This window comes from Lissotriton helveticus, chromosome 2_1 (genome assembly GCF_964261635.1).
Source record: "Lissotriton helveticus chromosome 2_1, aLisHel1.1, whole genome shotgun sequence".
NCBI lineage: Eukaryota > Metazoa > Chordata > Amphibia > Caudata > Salamandridae > Lissotriton > Lissotriton helveticus.
Window position 1 is genome coordinate 1,912,740,982 of NC_136059.1, and position 25,221 is coordinate 1,912,766,202.

The 25,221-nt window shown below is 45.7% G+C and overlaps 1 protein-coding gene across 1 annotated transcript in view; it reads right to left on the reverse strand.

Annotated features, from left to right (window-relative positions):
- EXOSC9 (exosome component 9) overlaps positions 1 to 22,526 on the reverse strand; it is a 435,272-nt gene extending 412,746 nt beyond the window's left edge. Inside the window, exon 1 of the mRNA XM_078676847.1 lies at positions 22,380 to 22,526. Within this exon, the coding sequence (XP_078532973.1) occupies positions 22,380 to 22,445 (66 nt within the window). The 5' untranslated portion in view covers positions 22,446 to 22,526. The remainder of the gene's footprint in view (positions 1 to 22,379) is intronic.
- Between the last annotated feature and the right edge of the window lie 2,695 nt (positions 22,527 to 25,221).

Consider the following 25,221-nt stretch of genomic DNA (forward strand, 5'->3'; position numbering starts at 1 on the left):
CCCTTAGCGAGACCTCGTAGGCGGCTAGCCACTTAGCAATGTCGTCACTGGGTACATAACAAGCCATAATATCTTTTGGTAGGTACGGTCTAGGTTCTTTGATGTTGGTCTGGGTATCGCTGCCACCATTCTCTGATTTGGGGGATCCTCGGTTTAGGGCTTGTAAATCCATCTCTTTGATGGTTCGCTCATGTGCCAACCTCCTATCCTCCCTTTCCATGTCCATCCTGGCTAGTTCTATTTTCAACCTCCTCTCCTCCCTCCTATCTTCCAGCTCGGCTTCGGTTAAGCCCCTGTCTGAAACACTGCTGCTTGCCCTTGAAGGTAGCCTGGGACCTGTCAGAAGATTCCCTCTCCCCATTTGGTTCAGCAATGCAGCCTCAGTAACAGTGTCCCCATCACCCACTTCCATTTCTGGTTCCTCCCTTAGGCGAGCTTCTAACCATGCCCTTATGCTTGTCAGCAACTCTCCTTTCTTGGCACCTTTATTGAAAAATACCCCGTTCTGCTGACACCAATCCCTGAGTTGGGCCACAGTATTGGCTTCCAACTCTTTAAGATTCACCTCCAGCTTTGCCATGGTATAAAATTACTCACAGGAGAAACCCACGAAGTGACTTGAGGTTAACCTCCACCCACCACCAGAAGTAAATTTAGAAAAATCAAAAATATAAATTAGGAGGGCCGCAGGGAGAAAACTCCAGGTGAGGTCTTGTGGTTAGCACTGCGTTACTAATAAGTGAGTGTAAGTACAAATCCGTGATCCCACCGCTGAAACACCAATTATGTTGGACCTAGATTGCCCAAGCCTACATATGGTAGCTTGGCACAGTAGTGGTCTACAGCTAACTCGAGGCGTTGGCTAAGTACTTACAAGTCTCACCCACAGTATCACAGTGATGAACCACTAAAATAAAGACACAACACCTCTGTTTGTAAAAATACCGTTACCTTTTATAAAAATAATATGCTTTTCTTGTTATACTTTTTAGTCAGGGATGAAAGACAATCAAATTACACCTTTTACATGAAATACAATCACACTTCAATATTTTTCCTGTTCAGAATTTAAGAATCAACGGTACATTTAAGGTTTAGAGTTATTCAGGACACAGTATACTTCACTAGAACTTTACAGAAAGGAAAATGCAGCCTGACAGTGCAATTTATATTTAACGACTCATTAGCAGGTACATTAATAGGTACTTTACCCCACAGCTCTTAAGCACTGCTCAACTCAACAGCAAGACCTGAAGGTAGATGTTCACTGTATAACCCACCAGTTATGTGCTAAAAAAAAGGAAGACACAATAATTTTAGTAAGGTCTCCCCCCCTCTGATTGACAGGCACACCTAGCTGGTAGGGAATCTACTTCTTCACTTATCACTAACTGTAGGGGTCTTCACCCAGGAACCCTGTGGTTCCCTGCACCACTTCCTCCTTTCTGCTCCAGTTACTTAGGGGTTACTTTAGTTAGGTTTGGGCTGAACACTAGCCCGTTCTCTTCATTTATGCTTCTGTGTGCAGTTCAGTTTGTGTCCCAGTTGCAGTCCCACCGTCTTGTCTTTCTCCCGGTGCTGCTGCCTCCCGTCCCCACTCTACCCGGCTTACTTGTAAGCTGCTGGATGTGCTGCGAGTGCTCTTCCCACTCGCGCTGAAGCCTGGCAGCAGTCGGCGGTCGGGAGAGATCGAGGGAGCTTCTCTGGCCCACCGGCTCCTTACTATGACGATTGTAGCGGCGCTTCTGCCTCCTCAGGATGGGGGAACAGCTACCGGTGCTCCGACGTGATCGGTTCTCCTCAGTCGGCACTGCTCAGCTGGGCATGCGCGAACGCGCTCACTCCCCTTCCGCTTCTGCGCGCTGGCTCCCAGGGAGGACGTAGTTCGCCACACAGACGCTGCTCTGCCTCCTCCGGGCCTGCTCGAACCTAGGCCCCTCCTGCCTCCACAGAAGCGTTTACACGCTGGACATGCGCGGAAGCGCCTACCTTCTCCCTTGACGCGGCCGGTGCCCCCGGGGTACCGATGCCGATCGGAGCAGCGCCACTGCTTCCCTCCAGTCACTTCTCACTTTGGTCTCACAGGAAGGATGTCCACACACGGCGCCCTCGCTCCTCAGGTCGCCAGGGTGCCACAGACACCCGCCTTCACTTCAGCTACTCCACGACTCCGGTAAGCTCAGCGCTGGTTAGGGGTAGCTAGGAATATCTCCAGTTAAGGGTCTCCTGAGAGGATGTAATGGGATTCCAAGATATGAGTGGCTGCTTCCTCAAGTAGCTCGATTTCTTTATCAATAGTTGTTGTCTTGAGAGAGGGATCGGTCAGAGGCTGAAGGGGGAACAATCCTCTGAAGTAACTGTCAGCCTCAGTGACAAACTAGCTGCTCTCAGTGTGTCCACCTCCTCTCACCACTGCCTCACTCCTCTACTCTGGCGTCAGCACACAATGGCTGCTGGTCACTGGCCTTATATAGGGTGGCCTGAGACCTGCAGAAGTCTCTAGTCAATTCCAGAAGGTTCCCTAATGTTACCCTATGGACCTGTCCTCCAGTAGTGTCCGTTATGGCAGTTGGTGGACACCATTTTAGGTCTCTGGAGATCCCTAAGGTTTCAAGGGGGTGACTAGGCCTCACAAGTGATGAGGGAAAAATGGCGTCATCGCCAAGGAACACCTAGCCCCCTGACAGCATTAAAAAAAAACTCCTGATGGACACATGTAAAAATAAAAATAGAAACTCTGGGGAGGTTAAGGGGGACAAAAATAAATCATAGTGGTTAGAGTCTTCCCAGAAGCAGGCAGGTCTAACAGGTTGCCTGTGTTGCCAGACTGTATGCTTGCTCCTATGGCTAGGCTGATACATGGACATACACATGTGGGCAGAGATGCGATGATTCGCATGTTCCGCCAAACATGGTTCAATTCGAATTTCAGAAGAGTAGCAGAGGCACTCTGCCAGAGGTGTTTGACTTGCCAGCAATTTAACCCTGGAAAAAAGACCATAGTGTTATCAGGGAAAATTGGAAAGGCAGAAGGCCCCTTCATTAGACTGCAACTTGACTTCATTCAGTTGCCTCTTTGTCGAGGAATGAGATACCTGCTTGTCATTGTCTGCCTGTTTTCAAAATGGGTAGAAGCTTTCCCTACACGTAGAAATGACAGTATCACAGTAGCAAAACTATTACTTAGAGAGCGTATACCTCGTTACGGCTTCCCGGTCTTAATTGAATCTGATAGAGGAAGTCATTTCCATAACGAAATAATAAAACAAATCTGTGAAGCATTCAAAATCACGCAACATCTGCACTGTGCATATCGTCCAGAGGCTTCTGGAGTGGTAGAACAGATAAATGGCACAATCAAGTCAAGATTGGGAAAGATGTGTGAATACACTCAACTGGAATGGCCAGAAGCTCTGCCTCTTGTGCTGATGGGACTCAGAAGTATTCCAGACCGGAACACGGGCTTGAGTCCACATGAAATCCTGATGGGAAGGGCGATGCGGCAAGCATGGGTGCCAGGATACAAAATAATAAGCATATCTGATGATTTGGTGCTGGTCTGATGTAAGGAGCTGGCTGACCAAGTACGTTCTATCTCTCACCAGGTTGGGGGAGAAGACGTCGCCAGGGCAACGACTCCAACACATAACCTGAATCCTGGTGATTGGGTCGTAATAAAGAAGCACACCCGGAAGAGCTGCCTTGAGCCGAGGTGGGGAAAGCCACAAAAGTGATCCTGGTAACCACCACAGCTGTAAAGTGTGCAGGAGTACCTCGCTGGATCCATGCCAGCCACACGAAGAGAGTGACTGAACCAGACCTAACAGAAGCTGAAGGTTGCCCAGCTGAAGGATCCCAAGCCATTGGTCCTGACGTAGCTGAAGGGGGACAACCGAGCTCCAGTCAAGACGATTGGGTTCCCACTCATCGACCTGACAATTGACCCAATCCGAACCAGAAGCCAAGCCCAGCTAGACAGACAGTGGGATAGGGAGGACGAGACAGGTGAAGAAGAAGCTACTCAGATCATCGAAATCCATGTAAGATCTGACTCTGAGGAGGACCAGATAGGGGAAGAGCAGGTAATTGACATTCTACCCAGAACACCTGCACCAGAAGAGGGACAGATAGAAATAAGGGCGGAAGTTCATGCAGAAGAAAATCAAGAGTTCGAAGAGCGTGAACAGGAACAGACAGGATTAGACAATTGTGTTCAGGAAGAAGAGGTCGAAACAGATCAAAGTCAGACTCAACAGATACCTGAACAAGGCCAGTTTAGGGACCAGGCAGAAGAAACAGAAGAAAGACCTGGACCTAGTCAGGTAGGGAACACTGTTGAAGACGAACAAGACTCCAATGTGCCACAACTAAACGAAAATAAAAGAATATTGGACAAAAGCCAAGAGACAGTGCCATTCAAAAGACTCCGAAAGGGCGATTCAGTACCTCGATTTGTGAAAAGGCTGAGACTACGTTTGAAGACGATAAACGAGGAGCCTGAACAAATAAATGAGGTGTCGAGTCAAACTGACCCAGTCCACACCAAGGTAAAGAGAAGAAGTGCTTGCTTAAAGAAACTGAACAACAAGTACGTGAGTCCTGAGTGGACATATTACGTATTGGAGGAGTTTGAGAATTTGGAAATAAGTGATTGCTGAACAGATCTGTGAAGAAGCAAACGTTACTCGAGTAAGCAAGCTGTGTAAATTTACAAAGAGGGGTTGTAACCTCTTTTGAGATAAAATGTCTGATTCTTCTGAGAGCGGGAGACCGAGACGAGGTTGTTGTAAAACATGCTGCCAAGTATGTTTTGTAGTGTAGCCATAGTACTGATCCTCTGGATAGGACTAACAATAACACTTCCTTCTATGATGAGCAAGAACCCAAGTCTGTACCCAAATAATAATTTACCTGACGACACTGTAGAATCACACACTAGAAAGACACCACGAAGAGTAGACACATCGGACAAACCACTTAGCCTGAAATGGAGACAATTAGACATAGAAGCACCAGATGAGGAAGGATTACACTTTAACAAAATTAAGAACAAGACGCATTTAAATGTTTTCGCAAACCTGTTATTGCATTATGTAGAAACTATGGAAATAGACGACGGTTATGTCTGTATGAAGCTACCTACTTCTGTAGCTGAAGGCGTGACTTATCATCGCCTGCCCTTAACCTATGGAATTTCCTGTAGTATCCTAACTAGCTTATTCTACAAAAGAGGACCTTTACAGTATTACTACTCAAACTCTGATGTAACATTTTCTGAACTTCCTGTTCGAAGAAACCTGAACCCTGTACATACGACTAGAGATGTAGCTAAATACATGAGTGATTATTTTCTGACTGTAGGGAAAATTAATATAGATGATGCACATAAAAATAACCTGACCTGTTCTTTACATGAAAAGGAAAAAGAATTTCTGGACATGGTAGAGAAGAGAAGAGAGAGTTTCCAAAAGAAGGCCAAAGACAAGAACCACAAGGTTCCTAAATGGGCAGAGAGTATAGGGAGCACCTCAAATGGTGGAGCTAATGCTGCGATGCTTCTGGATTTCGAAAAGAAGGGGAAACTCTGTCTTAAAAGAGAAATGACTAGTTATTATAACAATATTTTCATTGGTTCCAGTGAGTGCGAACATAATTACAAGGTAATTGGAGGTTGGGGTTTCAAAGATGGGACTGACCCTGTGTTTCCTGGAATTTATTACTTACTTACTTCAAATTGCCCGACCATTGGTACGGGAGTTGCTATTTTGGTATTGTCTTTCCGAAGATATACCATGAGGGAAAAATTACTGGAAGCAATGAAGAAACTAACCAATTAGTACGCAATAAAAGAGAAACTGCTGGTGAGATTGTAGGAGATATTTTTAGCGCACCAATACCTGCAGTGGGAGTGGTTCTGAACTCACATAAAATTTGCAAATTGTCAACAGTAGTAGATCGGTTATCTACTGACACTGCTGGAGGTTTCCTGATGGTCAATACCGAAATGGTTGCGGTCAGATCAATGGTTTTACAAAACAGACTTGCCCTTGATACTCTATTGGCAAAAGAAGGCGGAGTCTGCAGAATGTTGAAAGCGCAACATTGTTGCACTTACATACCAGATAAAAGCGTGGAAATCCAAAGGTATGTAAGGAACATTACTAATTTGGCAAAAGAACTCAAACCACTGGAGGTTGACAGTGCCTGGAAGAGACTTACTGATGGTCTTTCCGCCGTAGGTCATTGGTTTGCTAATTTAGGTAGAAGTCTTCTGATTAAGGTACTAATGCCAATTGCAGGAATAGGTTTAGTAGTATTCACTATATTCGTTTGTTGTAAATGTCGAAAGCACCAGAAACGGTATACTGTGAACCAGAGAGGGGTGAAACGGAATGTGGATGAACTTGAATTAGAAGAAATGAATAATCAGCTTTATAAAAGGGTGAAAAATTCTCACCCTAATAAAGAAACAAAAGAAAAATGTAACTGAATGTTTGAAGGAAGCGAATTGGGCAAAATATGAGAAAAGTTGGCATCTGGTTCTATTTTGTTTGTGATGATATAAAATATCATCAAAGAGGGGATTGATGGAGCAAGAATTCGCACGTAAAGCGGCTTGCTTGTACTCATGAACCTCGAATAACCATAATGAACTAAATCAACTTGTTTCTCTTACTAATTTCCCTTTTATTCTGACATTTTTGGGTATCCGGGTGATGCTTGCCTATGTGTTTATTAACCTTAACAAAGCTTGCCTCTAAAAATGGCCGCTGCTTGGCGGGAATTTCTTCTGCGTATGCGTCGGTCACAATCACGTGACGTGACGTACTCGCAGTTCTGGTGGGAACTTTTCGCGCTTGCGCACTTGACTTAAGATGGCCGCTTTGTGTTCTCACATGCCGAAGCTTGTCTTGCCGCTTTCTGCTTTATGTTCGTATCGCGTTAATAATAATGCTATAGTTAATATAAAATAAGGGGAGTCATATAGGGATTCCTGGTATACAGTCTAATCATTTATTTTCTATGTTCTCAATTGTTTTCGTTTACTTTACATGTATTGAAAATCCGTGAGCATGCGGGATGAAAATACTCCATATTGAACAGCCTTTCTGCGCATGACAGTCTTCTGCCGGTGGCATTGAAACCCTGCCAAGCCAAGGTCCCAGCCAAGATGTGCCTGGGAAGATGCACCTTCGCCTAGCAGAAAAAGCTGAACTGTTCTAAATGTATCATAATTCATAGATGCACTATTGTAACGTTAAGATTTATGTCATGGGAACCCCAAATTCGCTAATTAAGTCTTGTAGAAGTGAAATGTGGTTGGTGTGTTGACCTGGCCTACTTGTGGACCAATCAAAATTGGGGATTCTTACACTTGCAACATTTGGGGGGTGGTACACTGACCCCAAAACAGTATAACTAGCCTAGGTTTAGCTAGAAAAAGTTGTCCGACTTGTCCGAATAGCTGACCTGTCACTGACCCAACGCACTCAATAGGTGACTGATACAGACTGCTGCGGAGCACTCTGTCCGTAATTTCCAGAGACCCAAGCGGGGTTTTGACCTTAATTGCTGGCGGAGCACTTTGCTGGGGAATTCGATAACCCAATCGGGGTTCTAATTGACAGCTGCAGAGAGGGTGGAGCGCAGGCGTTGCTTCCGAACTGCGGGTGCTGGTCTTACCTTGGTGGTCCTGTCCTGATCCTAACTTGGTTTTCCCGTCCTGTCCTGGGGTGTCCATTCTGCACCTGCTGGCCTACTGGCGACTGTCCTATCCTTGGGGTTTTTTCCTGTCCTTAACTGACCCGTGGCCAGGGTTGGTCTTCACACCATACTAGGTAAATATAGAGCTGAGAAATCTATTCTGCATCTTCTATTTGTCCTTTCTTTGCTTTAATAAAGTCATACTCTTGCATAATTGATTTTCCATGCTTTTTGCACCACTAAATGAATATGGTCCTACATTATCGTTTGTAATTCTAGCATGTTCCATTTCTTACCCATCCTTTAAGTAAATTCCTGTTTTTCAGTTCATGAGATATAGATGTTCCTTTTCTTTACCCTCCTTTAGCAAATTAAAATAAATCTGCATTGAAATAGTAGTGTGTGTGTGCCACTTCTACCCTTCCTAATCAGTCACATGTTATCTTTCGAGTCTCTATAGACTGATAAAAATTCTCGTACCATGTCCACCTTTGAAGGATATATATTCTAGTATGTTCCTTATTTTCCCCGTCCTTTAGCTGCTCCACGCCTAGTCTAAACCTGAAAATTCTTACTAGTATGTTCCCTGTTTCTTACCTTCCTTTGAACTCATAAATGGTTGGTCTCATATACTTCCTTTATGGATACGTGCTCTTTGTAATCTTGGTTATTGATTGCTTACTCACTGTAAATCTTATGTTTTCAGAATCTGATGAAGTTTAGATGAAGGTTTTAAAACTTCCTGTGTCTCTGGTTATTACAGGGCTCGACAAATCATAAAAAATGCTCTAGACCTGCAGGTCTAGTAAACTACAAAATCTCCTCGCCCTAACTTAAATGAACTTGACCTCAAACTCTGAAAACTGAGCAAATGTGACAAGTTAACAAGATTTAAAAGCATTTTTATTGTTCATTTACTTTGTGAGCAATAAAGATGCCTTTAAATCTTCCTATCTTGTCACATTTCCTCTGCTTTCAGAGGCAGAGGTCAAGTGTCAAGTTTGTATTCCTACTCGCCAGAAAGGGCGAGTAGGACCTAAAAATAGCTCGTCTTTAATCAATCTCACTCGCAAATGCGAGCGGTCGAGTGAATTTGTGGAGCCCTGTATTATCTGAGTGAAAATATAGACAAAGTACCTTTGGTATCTGCTTTTCTTTTACAGCTAGCTCCCTGATCCATTGTGATCATAGGTACCCGTAATGGTGGATTGGTAAGTCGGGTACACTGGAAATAAAATAGGAAGGAACAAGGATTACTGGTAGTGGAGTGCAAGGTCGCCCGATTTATGAATATGGTAAATTGGAAATTATATGGGCCCGATACGTGTATGGTAAAATTATAGTCGGGAGACCTGCGCGCTCTATCACTGCCAGTCACAAATACCTGGGTTTAATCCATCATTCCTTTGCTCACCACACCACCCCACCCCAGTTTGGACCCAGCCATATGCAAATCAGTCTTGACCCTGTTCTTTGTGGGAACAGTCCAGCCCAAACTGCCAAGCCAGGTCCTCCCTGGACCGGAAACAAGCATCCTGGGGCCGGTTTCAGGGCATCACCCTCAATCAGCCAGGCTAGCTTGAATGCGGTGGTGTAGGGAGCACGGGACTCACGTCTGGGCATACCTTTCCCACTTGGGGCGACATATGCAAAAGAAACAATTGATGGACAGTGCAAACAATGCTGGACAATGCAAACATTCACCCCCAGCCACAAAGTTCTGGGTTTAATCCATCATTATTTTGCTCACCACACCACCCCAGTTTGGCCCATCGATATGCAAATCAGTCTTGACCCTGTTCCTTGTGGGAACAGTCCAGCCCGAACTGCCAAGCCAGGTCCTCCCTGGACCGGAAACAAGCATCCTTGGATTGGTTTCAAGGCATCACCCTTCATCAGCCAGGCTAGCTTGAATCCAGTGGTGTAGTGAGCACGAGACCCACGTCTGGGCATACCCTTCCCACTTAGTGCGACATATGCAAAAGAAGGGCAGTTCGGGCCGGACTGTTCCCTTTGGGCTCAGGGTCAACACTGATTTGCATATGGCTGGGTCCACACTGGAATGGCATGGTGAGCAAAAAAACAATGTATTTAGGCCCAGATCTCTGTACTGGGGTGAATGTTTAACATTGTTCTGCATTCTGTCCATCAATTTTTCTTTTTGCACGTGACAAGTGATACAGCACACAGGGAGAGGGACCTACATATAACACTTAATGTCACATATAAAACGGCACTGTCTTCAGATTAAGAGCCTAACTACGAGTTTGGCGGTCAAAAGGAATGCCAAAATCGGTGGCATCAGGGACCACTGCACCAGCACCGTATTAGGAGTATGGCGGTCGGACCGTCGCAACCGGCTGGGTTCCGCAATCCCTGGCATTGACGCTGCAGCCTAGGGAGGCAATATGCTTGGTGGTGCTGCTGCATATTATGAGTTTCCCCACTGCAAACTTCTCAATGCGATCAGCCCTCCATGAAAATGCTGGCTGGGGAAACAAAGGGGGCCCTACAGGCCCTTGTTGCCCCTGTGCATGGGGGTGCATGCAGGGGCCACATGTTGTGCCACCTTTGTACATTTGCCCCTGTTCCTGGACGGCAAGATCTGTCCAGGGGAGTGAAATTTAATAACATATCTTCTTGCCCATGGGGCAGGTTGCTTCATAAATATACTTGTCCTATAACACACTGCACTTGACCCTTTGGTGCCATGTAGTGAGGTGACAAATTATAGTAGTAATCTCATTATATAAGAGCTCAGATATAGCCTCTCTGATTATGACAGGGCTCATACTATACTAGTGTATGAATACTTGCAATCCTCTATGTTGCCACATTTCCGAAGATCTACATACTGGGGCTGAAGGTGGTGGTAAGCAATAGTTACAGGGTTAGAATGCCCTTTTGAATCTGTACAAACCTACTAACTTGCATGTATTAAGGGTTTTCAACAACTCTTCTCTAATCTTTTCCTATACTGAGAAATGTTGGAAATGTATTCCTGACAACGGCAGATGTAAACCTTCTTCCAGAGTTGGGAAAAAAGTGGTTTGAGGGAGAGCGAACTTGCAAACACTCAGATTTTCGCATGAGCAGATCTACACATGCATCTTTGCTCATGCTAAAAGGCAGTTCACAAATATTTTCTAAGGGTACTATTATTGTCCTACTTCTGTAAATTTCTTGGGAATTCACAAAAGCCGTATAGCTGAACATAATGCAAGGACATATATATACCATGGGTGCACTTTTGAGACTTTCTTTAATAATTGGGCCCCTAATTTGGTCCGGCGTTGACCGTAACCTTTTATGTTTATTAAAACTCTCTCTCTCTCTGTCCGCTGGCTTTACTGTGAGTGACAGCCTACTGTTCTTTCTCAAGGAGCATATCTGCACACAAAGTAGTTTTGTTCAGTACCAGTAACTACTGTGGCAGTGTGTGCTTTCTGAGACCCCCAAAAATATTTTTGCTTTTGCCAATGTTTGTTTTAATGGGGAGGCCTGGCAGCTCCCACACCAATAAGGTTTTACAAAAATTATGCTAAAACAAGTCACACACTGACAAAACTAAAAAGCTGACCACCAATTTCAGACCTACGGGCTTTGCCAATGCTTGTTTATTTTTGTTTGCCATAATGTTATTGAAACTGGATACCCTAATTTTCCATTATGAATATTTTTGGGAAATACTAGCCTGCATCAACACTTTACTAAATGATGCTGCAAAGAAATGGTACCTGAAATTTTACAGTAGTTTAGCAAAATGCTTTTTTTCCTGCTTCATTTTTTTATGAACATTTTATTTTGAAAGCAAAGAAACATCAATCTTGCTTTCAAGCTTCTGTAAATATCTGCAACAAATCAGAGAGCATTCTGGAAGCATTATACATAGCCTCATATTGCAAAACTTAGAAAACCTGTGTACACATTGTTATACTGGAACTACTGTCAGTAGTGCAGTCGGAGCTTACAAACATTTATGTAGAGCGCTCACCCTAATAAAGGCTTTCAACTAATGAACCATAATTACACGTTTGAACAGCATTAACATATGGGCAAAATATCACCTTAACTGCAGCCAATGCCCTACCCTGATCCAGAATGTGGTACTGCAAACTGACAGCCAAAGGGTTTGTGCTGCAGGGGGTTGGGCCTACTTGTCCCAAGGACAAAATACACATTAAAACTTGTTGCCCACGACCCCAAACAATATGTCCTGGGCATCTGGCTATAGGAATCCTAAATCCGGTGGACTGTTCAGTCCATGCCGTGCAGGAACCTGCATTGGCGGTCACGCTGCGGTGCAGTGCTTAGGCTCACATGGGAGCCTATAAACTGACCTCCTGAGGGATTGTCATGCTGCCCAGCCACAAAATAACTTGTAACCTGGCCGGCCTGCAGCGGTGAGCTTTAGCGGAGTGGGAGCAGAGCGGTGGTGTGGTGGTTCACTCCCACGCCGCCGAAGTCCTAATCCGGCCCCAAGACTGTGGGAGATTTACATTTTAAATACCCAACACCACTTAGGTGGAGAAGTGTAAGGAGCAGTAAGCGCTTGAGAATGCCAATGTGCAACTATTTCCATCTATTTCTCCCATAAATCATAAAGAGGAGTGATACAAATTCAGCACCCTGCAACCTCTAGCACACTGTGCAACCCTGATCTGGACAAAGGCCTCCCAAAAACGCCTATCCCAGTAAATAACAGAGGTATAAATTAGTACAAAAACATTGTGTTATGTATTCTGGATTGTAGGGTACATGGAGCAGACCCTCGGTCCCTTATAAAAACCTTCAACTCCATATCCTGATGTCACTTCCCACACATGTGCTGGGGAAAGGACAAGCAAAGCAACTGTATCCACAAACAAGCACCTGCTAAGCCAAAACGTCAGATCTCCTGGTAGGGGACGTTTAGCACTAGTTGGGTGGCTGTGTGAGCTGTCCCCAGGTGTCATGGAGAGATAAATATCAGAATGAAGAAACATTTTGGGATACTAAAATATAGAAGCGGGAGAATTCAGAGTTAACCAATACCATCAAAGAAGAAAGTGTACGTGTCCTTACATCTTTACTGTGAACAAAGTAAAGATGCAAATCCAACATTTTATCATACCAGCAAAATAAAACAAATGACCGACCGAGGATGATTAGTGAACAGCCCTCTCTCTTAATGTCATGCTCAAGTATCCAACAGTAGGCATTTCCTAAACAAAAATCCATACAGGAGTTCACAAAGTGAAACATCAAAGAGTACACACTGGTTCAAGTGCAACAATAGGGCTACTTGATGCCCCATCACCAAAATGTAAGGGGAACAATTTTAAGACAATGTATGTAACCTTCAGCTAAATAGGATGATTTTGCTAGATTGCCCATCCAAGCATTGAGAAACCATCAAAAACACGAAGGCCAATGGATGAAGGAGGATAAGCCAAAACCCCTCCCTCCCATGATGAAATGATGTCACCTACATTACTAAAGCTGTGTGTAGCTAAAACGGTAAGTTCCTTTCAGTCGTGAGCTGGGTCTCGGTACACACCTTCTGGTTCTGAACTTATAGTAGAATACTTGGATTTTCTCACTGAGCCCTGCAAAGCTGCTATTTTGAAACAAAAACTCCTGGGTCACAATCAAGCAGGGTATGTCTCCTTTTACCACATTGTCTATTTTTTTACCCTACATGTCACTCCCAGGTTATAATGACAATTGAAATTGTATGGAGCAAAATATAGAAGGGCACGAGGATCCTTCTTCATCTTAAACTACATCAGGCAAGCATCTCTTGGATATAAGAAAGAGTAATGTACTCACATGGAAGGTTGAGGCCTGGGTCTGGTTTTGTCAGTGCAGCAACTTGCCAAGTGCTACATCTCCAATCCTTGCATATGCAAGCTGGGCTTTGAGCCATGACTTAATGGGGCTCAGTTACATTTGAGGGCAGGACAGGGTCTCAAGGCAACAATCCCGGTTCAAAATGTTAGCCTCCTCCAGCTTAACAGAAATAGGTGGAATCAAGATATTTAAAGATGGATTCATTTCTGGTACAAAAATGCCAACCTTGATTGCCCTGCCACTTCCTCTGTGGCAGAAGATGTGTATTTGTATAGCAGTAGGCATTAGGCCTTCCGCTAAATAACAAAGCAGCATAACTTCTGTTCATGCCACCAACTGACATTCTTGGTCATGTGCCATCATTTTAATCACCAGAAGCACACAGATTAATGAGACTTCCCTTATTTGTGTACATGTAGATAGACCCCTTTTGCGCATCATAGGGCTGAAGTTATGTACCTGCCTAGAAGATTCCCTATACTTCCCCTCTATAGAAACACTTGTTAAGAGACATTTCAGGTAGAAGCTGACTCTTTGCACTGCCTCCACAACCTTTACCCCTCCGTCCATCTGTCCTCTCATGCTCACAAGACTTTACATCGGGCTGCCTCCAGCCCTCCACACAATTATGTGCACACACACACATGAAGAGCAAGACTTAGGCACGGCCACCCAGTTGCCTGGTGCCTGTGGAGCAACTTGACTTTTTCCTGGGTTCTACCCAGAGCTTTAAGGAAGCTGGGCAATGTCGGGCTCAGCACTGGCAGTGTTAAAAAAACAGGTGTAGAGACAGGTCTTTATCGGTCACTATATTTTTGCCATTACACTCAAAGTAAAAAACACGACAGCATCACAGGTCTTTGATGTATATTCCAAGAGACTCCTTTCTTATGAATGCTACCACAATAAGGAGCTAATCAGAAGCTATTGCAACCCGAGACTTAACTGAAAGTGCGTGTCTCGGGAATACACAGAAGAGCAAGAGGGGTGGTAGGCTAAGCACATGGTTATGTTCCCTTCACAGAAGAAAGCGGTGGAGACTGGTTATGATGACTTTATCTTCTTTAATAGGATATGAGGACCAGAGACCCTAACCAGCCACATCTACCTTCACCAGCCAACCGAGATCGAATCCTCAGCTGCACAAACGCACTATAGCAACCAAATGGAAATTCCAACAGGATTACTAATTTACAGAATGCCACACACCTCCCATCGCAACATTGTCCAACATAAGGAGTCTTTCAGACGCAGTGGAGCACTCTTGATTATTTGTGATCTCAACCCAGAACATCCCTTTAGTTGAGCATTACCCAAAGCAGCATCACTTTGACCTGGAGACTCAGACACTAGAGCCGGAGACTCAGACTCACCCTCTACTGGATATTCAGCCACCTATTCAGATTCCATATTTTATGATCACTTGTTTCACAGCATTTTTTAACATTTTGATAACTTTCAAAGGATGACTAAACTCAGAAACTCGATTTCCCTTTTTTTGTAGATGTCATTTTAACTCAGTAACCAATCTGCACTATTGTTATCTTGTCGCTTTACACACATCATACTAACTTTTTCTCCTCACCATTTTCTCCTTTTCTTTATCCCTCCATGCTTCTACATTGCCCACTTGATCATCCATCACCATTCTTTTTTCATTCACCTACACTGGGATCACTTCACTATTGGAAAGCCTGCACCTGAACAATTGAAACTGCGCGATTCTCGTTAATGAGTGTGGCGGTAGATGATATTCACGCACTTTCTTCCTCAGCTCACACTCCCAATTCACTCCACTCACAATAGCTTGTTGTAAACTCTCTTTTAGTACTTCTATAAACCGTTCCATCACACCATTACTTTCAGAAACTCCGGGTTCACGCCATCTTGAGGATGGGGAGCCCTACCCAATCAGGAATAGGCTCCTGCCCCCCTCCCACTGGAGAGTGGCGGGATAGGGGGTGTCCACACCACAGGGAAGGGACCCAGTGGTCCCGGACCTTTACCTACCTGCAACGCCCCTAAATTTACTATTTAGGGGCACCCTGAACCTTCCTTCCTCAGATCCCGATTCCGAAACTACAAGAAGAACAAAAAGAAAGAAGACCTGTTGTGCAGCTGCTAACAAGAGGACGACACCAACTGACTTGGCCCCAGCCCTACCGGCCAGTCGACCCTCGAACCTGCTCCTGCTAAACCCCGGCGTCTCCAGTGGTCAGCAACCTCAAAAACCCCGGAGGACCTGACTGCCTTGCTCAACTAAAGACTGTGACTCCCACGAGCAGTGGTTCTGCTCAAACATCTACAGCTCCCGGTGCCAACCAGGAACAGCAAATCCAGCACACTCTGCACCCGCCGAGCCCGGCCCGTGCCCGAGTGAACAAAGACCACGAGGAAGTCCCCCCGGCGACAGTGACCAAGAACCCAGCACCCAAGGACTGACCTCGACGCTCCTGATGACGCCTGCAGCCTCAACTCCAGGGACCCCCCCCCCCCAACCGCGACCAGCAGAGGGTAAGATTTCACGACGCCTAAAGCCACCCCTGCACCCGGGCGCCCCACGGTTCCCTGTGCGCAACTCCTGGGTGTCTACCCAACCTACAGCTTCCCAACTTACCCTTCGAAGTGGTGGTCACACCTGAAGAATCTCCGTCCCTGAGCTTGCAGCCTTTGTTCGTCTCACAGCTTTCCCATTGAAATCCCTTGCGCGTCCAAGGCCCAAAAGCACCCTGCACCCAGCCGCCCCAGTGCCACTGGTAATGCACCAACTGTTCTATTCAACTTCCCCACTTGCCCTAAGTGACCAGGAGCTTTGCTCCCACAGCCGCGTGACTTGACTGCTAGCGGCCACCAACCAAAGGCCCCCTACCCGCCATAGGCTAACATTGGGCCTACTCTCTCTGCAACTAGCTGCCCCTGTGCAGCTGAGGGTGTAACTATTGTACCAACCTGAACCTGGGAGACCCCCGAGTCTTACCGCAGAACTTTAACTCTGCCAGTTGAATACTTACCTGTAAGCCAATACCCTATGGAGAAAATGCAAGTTGACATTGGCTGGTTTTCACTTGGAAATTCTTCTAAGTGTTAAGTTTCGAAACTTTGAAATATTCACTAAAAATCACCCGATCAACGAAAACGAAATTACTCACCTGTTACCAGGAGAGATCCCAGTGCTGGAGCTCGGTACCCAGAACTGACCAGAAAAAGTAATTACAACTGATTTTCTGATAACCTAATTTTCCTCCAGAGGAGAACATTGGCTGGTTTTTGCTAGAAATTCTTCTAAGTGTCGATTTTTGCAACATACAAATATTCCTTAAAAATCGCCTGTATAACAAAAACGATTTCCATCAACTGTTTTCAGGAGATGCACCAGGGCTGAATCCAGGATCCAGCCCCGAGTAAGAAAAAAGTTTGTAAATTAAATGATATTGCAGTTTGCTTAAAATTCCCCATTGAGCTCAATGTTATAATTGTGTTAAGTTTGTGTTGCATATTGAAACCACTGTATCTATTCCATTCAAAAGTCTATTGCTCATTGAAAGTATTCAACTGTAGCATCTCATTCTGAGAAAGTATTTTTATACCAACCTGTGGTTCTAAAATAAAACAACAATATATTTTTATATAAAAAACAATTGGCCTAGAGTTCAGTTCTTGAGTGTGTGAGACCATTTGCTGACTGAGTGTGTACATCAAATGCTTTACACTGTCCTCTGATACTGTCTCACTGCTCAACTAAGCTACCACTTTAGAGAGTAAGGTTAAATCTAACTTTAACCTCTGCCAAACCTCTGGCGACTGCTGGACTCTGTACACACTGTACCTGACTTTGATGCAGTATATACAGAGCCACTTTCTTACACCATTTCAATGTAGATCTGCTGATTGCAAGTGACAGTGTGCTAAAACGTCATGCTTTAGTTATGCATTTATTAAAAGCAATAGTTTTTTAACATGATTTGAGAAACAATCCTAACTCCGCCCTGATAACAATGCTGTTAATGACTTAAGAGGCAAGTCGGGGATCAGGTGTATGAGATATGTGGCTAGATTTGTATTATAGATGGAGCAAATGTTTTGTCTATTAAATCAAACAAAATTTTATTTTCTACAGCAGACGTGCTGAATTTGCTCTCGTATGAGAGAATGAAGAAAATGGGAGCTCAATGAATTAAAATATTTGCCAACAATAAATACATTCATTTGAAACCAGTTTATGGGTCAAGAGCATTTCAATTAGGTTGAGTAGATTATTTAAGTCACTAGACATGCAGGTCTAGTAAGATTTTTATGATTTTTCGAGGGCTGGGATAGCTTTCATACTGTTCTTACTAGCAAAGAAATCTTTCTCACTTTAGCCACCTTTGATCACGCCATTAGTTTTCAGTCTTATTAAATGCAGATAATCCTTAAAACACACCAACTTGTTTGCAAAAACTTCAGGGAACTCCATCAACTCACATCCACCTCTTGAGACAGTTCTAACAGGAGGCATCTCTAACTCTCAATGAGGGATGCTCATTTGGATCGAAGTAAACATATAAATCATGCTGATAGCATCAACTGATGAGAGAATCATCTTTTATGGAAACGTACATTTTCCTGTATGATCCGGTCTTTAAACTCAAGAGTGCCCCAAAAATACTTAAGCAAATTCAGGAGTTCCCCGCCATAACCTTTACCCCAGCTCCCACGACCACCAACCGCCTGGTCCAACATCAACGACACCATCAAGATCATGAACACCTTCCACTCCGGATCCAGGCCCACACCACATCTTCAACAAAGCCAGCAGCACCATCGCACCCCACCTTCGGAAAACCATCAACATCTCCTTCGAGACAGCAACCTTCCCGGAGAGCTGGAAGCACGCAGAGATCAATGCCTTACTCAAGAAACCCAAGGAGGACCCCAAGGACCTCAAGAAATTCCGACCCATCTCCCTGCTCCCGGCGAAGGTCATCGAAAAAGCTGTCAAACAACTGACCAGCTTCCTCGAAGAGAACAACACCCTGGACCCATCCCAGTCCAGGTTCCGCAGCAATAACAGCACCGAAACTGTCCTCATCGCCGCCACAGATAACATCAGGACCCTGCTCGACAACGGAGAAAACGTGTCCCTCATCCTTCTAGACCTGTCAGCCGCCTTCGACAAGGTCTGCCACCGCACACAAAGAGCACGCCTTCACGACGCCGGAATCCAAGAGAAGGCCCTAGACTGGACCACCTCTTTCCTCTCCCTCAGAGCGTCCGCCTCCCCCCCCTTCCGCTCCACAGCCACCGAGATCTGCGTCGTACAACAAGGCTCATCCCTCAGCCCAACGTTGTTCAATGTCTACAAGGCACCGCTCGCCAACGTCGCCCAACGGCACGACCTCAACATCATCTCATACGCCGACGACACCCAGCTGATCCTCTCCCTCACCACGCCAAAACCAACCTCCACGAAGGAATGAAGGCCGTCGCTGACTGGATGAGTAACAGCTGACTGAAGCTGAACTTGGACAAGACGGAGGTCCTCATCCTCGGATCCACTCCACGACCTGGGACGACTCCTGGTGGCCGACTGCACTAGGAGCACCCCCCGCACACCCACCGACCATGCATGCAACCTAGGGGTCATCCTCGACTCTGCCCTCTCCATGCGAAGCAGGTCAACGCCGTCTCCTCCTCCTGCTTCAACACCCTCCGCATGATCTTCAAGTGGATCCCCACTGAAACTAGAAGGACGGTCACACAGGCCCTCGTCAGCAGTAGACTGGACTACGGCAACGCATTCTACGCAGGAGCCCCGGCCAAACTCCTGAAACGGCTCCAACGCATCCAGAACGCCTCCGCATGCCTGATCCTCGACCTCCCTCACCGAAGCCACATCACACCCCACCTGAGAGACCTGCACTGGCTTCCCATCAACAAGAGGATAACATTCATGCTCCACACCCACGCACACAAGGCACTTCACGACACCGGACCAGCGTACCTTAACAGCCGACTCAGCCTCTACACCCCCACCCGCCAGCTCCGCTCCGCAGACCACGCCCTCGCCACCGTCCCCCGCATCCGAAGAGTGACCGCCGGCGGCAAATCATTCTCCCACATCGCCGCCAAGACATGGAACACCCTCCCCATCCGCCTACGGCAGACAGAAGACCTCCTAACCTTCAGGAGACTCCTCAAGACCTGGCTCTTCCAACAGTAGCAGCATTCCCGGCCCCCCCACCCTCTCCCTCCTCCCCCAGCACCTTGAGACCCTAACGGGTATGAAGTTTGCTTTACAAATGCTATGATTGATTAACCTTTAGGTTTTTTTGTACAGTCTCTACAATTTCACCTTCCCTTTTAAATGTTGTTCATAGAAACCTTTAGGTATTAGTGTTATCTTAGCACCAGAGTCAAACAAACTTTTTACAGGTTCATCTTTCACCAGAACCACCTCCAAAGTGCCTTCTGAGGAACGTACTTTACTTGGAACTTTTAACCTCTTCAGTAACATCATCATCGCAATCAACCTCCCTTATTTTTTCCAAATCTTTAGTTGACTTACAACACTTAGCGAAGTGACCCTTGAAACCACATTTATTGTACACAACCTTACAGCCAGGACATTCTTTATTATTTGCAATGTGCCCTGAATTAATACAACGAAAACATTTGCCTAAAGATTTTTGTATTGTAAGGGTTCTTTTTTAACTCAGTGAAGACTTAATACAAACTGATATCTCTTGTACAATCTTAACTGTTGTAGCTTTACCTTTATCAGACAAAGGAGCCTCTTTGTGAATAACATCTACAAAAGCCTAAGAATGACCATGCGTCTTGGCTATTGTTAGAACCTTCAGTAAGGAAGGATTATCCTTTTTGCCACACGCTTTCCCTGGCTTTATCCAATGCACACCCCAACATGAACGGATCCCTCAAACGTTCTTCATTAGAGGTATTTCAACCACAAGTAGCAGCTATTAAAGCATATAAAACCTGGCATTTTGACGAACACCTTTTAGTTGGCATGAAACTGATTGCAGCGATGTTTAACTGTAGAGTTGAAGTATAAAGAGCATCGACAATAAATAATCATTCAGTTCTGGAAACACCTTGCAGCCAGCCCATCGCTAAGCACGTCGCCAATGTTAAATTCACCTCACAGAAGAAAGCAGAGGAGACTTGTTATGATGAGATTATCTTCTTAGAATAGGCTATATGTATCAGAGACCCCAGCCAGCAACAGCCACCTTGAACAGCAAGCAGAGATAGAATCCTCAGTTGCACAAACACCTCCTAGCAACCAACTGGAAATTCCTCAGTTGCACAAACACCTCCTAGCAACCAACTGGACATTCCAACATACAAGGTCATTACTAATTTACAGAATACTACACACATGCTCTAAATATAACACCTATACAGTCATTACCTGCTGGGGACTGATAATGCTGTTTCTGCACAGTATTAGCAGCTTTTAGACATATTTCAAGCCCATAATAAATAAAAGTAAATATTTTACAAAGAGCTTGACTTAACGTGAAAGGGCATTATAGTTATTTCACAGCCTCATTTCAGAATTAGAGCATTTTCAATATTATTTACAACAAAGTCATGGTTATTACTCATTCTTCTTAAACACCTAACAACCACGACAAAGCCAATAACCTAAGCTCATGAGTTGTTGTATTGTATATAAGGATGTAATAACAAAGAGGCAGCAAAACAGTTGGGCGGGCCAGTGATACGCAGTTATAACTTACATTTTAAGACACGCCCTTTAGAGGCCCCCTAGTTTTTTCATCCAACTTTAAATCCCTGGTCCTAGTCAACATTACTTACTTAATTTTGGGGGGGGGGGGGTTATAGGCAGTTTAATATAGTGTAAACTCGACCGGAATTAATGGGAGCACTTTACATGAGAAACAGTTGCATTACACAACAACACATTCATTTTTAGGTTTCGCCGGCACACCACCGAGAAATATATTGTTTTCAATATAAACTTAAAAGGGACTTCGATCCCACCTCCTCTCCTTCCTGGCTTTTCATTGGTTCCTGTGCCTGAGACGTACTTTCCCCCATTTCTACAGGTAGTAGCTTGTTCCTTGTCTGCTTCTCTTATCAGTTTCCAGTCACTGAAATACTGTTAACATCCTTTTGGTGGAACTATTTTTTCATATAGTGTTGCCTCTTTTTGCTTTTTATTCTGGCAACATATTTAAATACCAATTCATCCCCAGGGAGATTAAGAAAGTTCCATAGAATTACAGGATGTTGCTGCCAGCCAGACTCAAATCCCCAGCTCTCGAGTCAGCAGCTCTGGCCGCTGGACCACATCCTCTCCACGCTTGTTATTTGTCAGGGAGCTCTTTCCTTCTCCCGGCCGATAATTGATAAAAATAGTACTTTATACATCACATAGGCGAAACCGATGCATTTCCAAAGCTTGGTTTTGTTATAGACACGGTGAGATTAAGTGATTTGCCCAGAATGATGAGCCAACGCCAGACTCGAACCTGGTTCCCCAGCTCCAAAGTACTGGCTCTCAAAGTACTACTATACATGATGTTGCCTAAAAATGTAGGACAACTAAAAAGGTGGTCACAACTAGCACAGGGGCTCTGGACTATACGACAATGTGCGTAATTTTATAAAAACGGATGCCGATCAACGACATACGTCAGAGTGGCAGATTTCCCCTGGAGCAGGGTTGCCCCTCACTCTACAAGCACGTGTTACGGTGAGTGTGTCAACAGCTTGGACACAAACAACCTAACCACTACCAGTTGTCACGTAGCGAAAGAAGGGCAGTTGCGTTGCCTTTGAGGTTATCTCCTCTACCTCTTTCAAATACGCACCTTTTTCTCGGCGATAGCCTTCAGCAAAAACAGTCGCTCACAGTTGGACAACGGAGTCTCCCTCATGATGTTGTTCCCTCGGCTCTACTTCTAAAGCCGCTGCTGCTGAATGGGTGTGAACCAGCCAATCAAAGACGGGCGTCTACCGTAATACGTAACGTGCTGACGTTTTCCAGTGTCAGATCGCCGAACAACAACACGGAAGCTCAGTACAGCGGTATCGGCAGCGAGCAGGGAAGTGCACAGCCAAAACCAACTGTTTTTTTGTTTTGTATACACACATTCACCTTTTTGTACATACTTCTTACATATCTACCACCAACTATTCCGCAAAATACAACTGCGTCATCCAGACTGGTAATGCCTTATCAAATGATATTTTGAGGAGATGGAAACAGATGGGGGACAAGGACACGGAACTTAAATACCACCTGTAGTTTTGTGATATAAAAAAATTGATGGGGATTTAAGGGGGGGGGGGTGAAAAAGTTGGTGGTACATGTTAACATTTTACAACAACTATTCTATTTCCCCATGACCATTTAGTGAAACTGGGGCAATTTTAGACTTGAGATAGTTGAAATTAAATCATTTTTGGCTTAAAAATCGTGAGTCTTCCCAGGGAAAAGCGGTAAGCAATAGTTCCCGGTTGTTGGAATTCCCTTTTGAGTCTGTGCAAACCTACTAACTTGCATGTTTTATGGTTTTTCATCAGCTAGTCTAATACAGAGAAAGGTTGGAAATGTACTCCTGACAAGGACAGAGGTAAAACATTTTCCAGGGTGGGGAAAAAAGTGGTCAATGGGAAAGTTAACTTGTTACAGCGCAACAGATTTTTGCATGAGGAAATGTACAAATTGTTTGCCAGTGCTAAAATGTACTTCACAAATATTTTCTAGGAGTACAATTTCCTGACCTAATTCTGTAAATTCATGAAAGCCGTTAATCCACACAACTGCAAGTACATATATCATGGGTGCACTTTTGTGACTTTCTTTTAGAACTGGGCCCCTATTTAGGTCTAGCGTTTTGTTTTTATAAAAATGTTATCTCTCTCGCTCTCTGTCTACCTGTGGCTTGACTGTGAGTAACAATATTCTGCTCTTTCACAAGGAGAATATTGGCACGCAAAGTAGTTTTTTTCAATGACAGAAAGTACTGTGGCAATGTTTGGTTTATGGGACCAAAAATATTTGAGCTTTTGCCAATGTTTGTTACAATGATGAGCGCCCTACAGCTCTCACAACAATAAAGTTTTACAAAACCAGGCGAGGCTTGGTGAGCCAAGATGGCGGTCACACTCTGAGAGTGCTCTGGACCCCTCTGCAATCCGCCGTCATCCTAAACCTCCAGTACACATCATCCAGTAGAGACACCTCTATCACTAGGGTGTCCGCATCTGTGACAGTCCTGATCCCCTGAACAAATGCCCACCAGAGCGACATAAAAGACCTACGATCACCCGCGGAGCAATGAGGATCGTGACAAAATGGCGATGGACTGACCTGTGCCTGGAGGCCTGCCGAGTGACGGGCTTGGTGATCCCAGAGCCCCTGCCGCCCGACTGGCGCTGTGTGGGCAAGACTCTGATCCTGTGCCTGCCGAAGGTGATCTCTGAGACTGTCCGGCGCTCTGGGGTTCCAGCGGCAGCTGATCAGCCCAGAACGGGTGAGGCGACCACCGGTGATGCCTAAGGTGAGGAGGGGGCACCACTCTCAGCAGGGGAGCCACAGCACCGCTTCCTGTGGCAGCTGCGACTCCCGACAATCGGACTTTGGCCAGCCGCGGGCTGCTTGCGGGGCGCTCAACCTACGACTGGCAGGATGCCTCGCGAGGGCCTGGTGGCGTCACGGCCTGTGAGCCAGCGCCCTCCAACAATCGGTGCGCGACCTGCCTGCTAGCGGACTCTAACCCCCCCCCAACCCAGGGGCCGAATTTACAGCTATTCTCTGGCCCACAATTGGCAGGGCCTTCCGCCGACCTGCTGGAGACTGGGTCACTCGCGGGGCCTTTCCCCTTAGATTAGGAGATCCAGTGGGCCACTGAAATGCAGTGAAGGGATCCTGTGATACCTCAGAGCGGCTTCTTTACCATCCCAAGGCCCCAAAGCTGTGGAAGCTGCCGACCTACAATCGGTAGGGCGCCCCGGGCGACCCATTGCCCCACAAACACTAACCAACCAAAACAGGAGCACCAATCACCGTGAAAGGCAGATGCTGATCTATCCGTGGTCGGTGGACTTGCGCACCTACCCCCCTCTCGGAACCTGGTCAGCCATGTGAGCCTACTTCTGTGTCCCAGAAGGCGAGCTGACAATAGTCGTGAGTGCCCATGCTGGCCACTTACCCCAAGGTGCATACAACATAAAAGGAGAGGGGTATTGCATTGGTCTGTGGCATGAGGTGTGAGAGACAGGTCCACCTGGGGAGGGGTCCGACTGGGACAGGAGGCCCAGCAAGCGTGGTGGCACCATTGCTTAACCCGCACCCAGCGGAGTAGGGCACTGTGACACTGCAGTTCATGTACAAGTGACCACATACTCCTAAAAAATCACTAAGAGCCCGGTCCACTCCTGCTTGCCTTGCACTCTTTCCACTCTCTGAACGCTAGGCAACCTACACAAACACTTGGTTCTGAGTTCTGTGACTGCTCTGGCAATCCGACCCTTGCCTGAGCTCGTCCCAAAGGAGCAGGTCCGTCTCGTCCGGCTGGGCTAGCCGGTGCTCCAGTGACCCAGGCGGGGGCGTGTGCTGCTGGGTTGGGCCGATCCCCCCTTGGGTGTCCGTCCCATAATGGGGAAAGACGAAGGAGCGAAGGCCTATCCGACTCAGACCCGAATGGA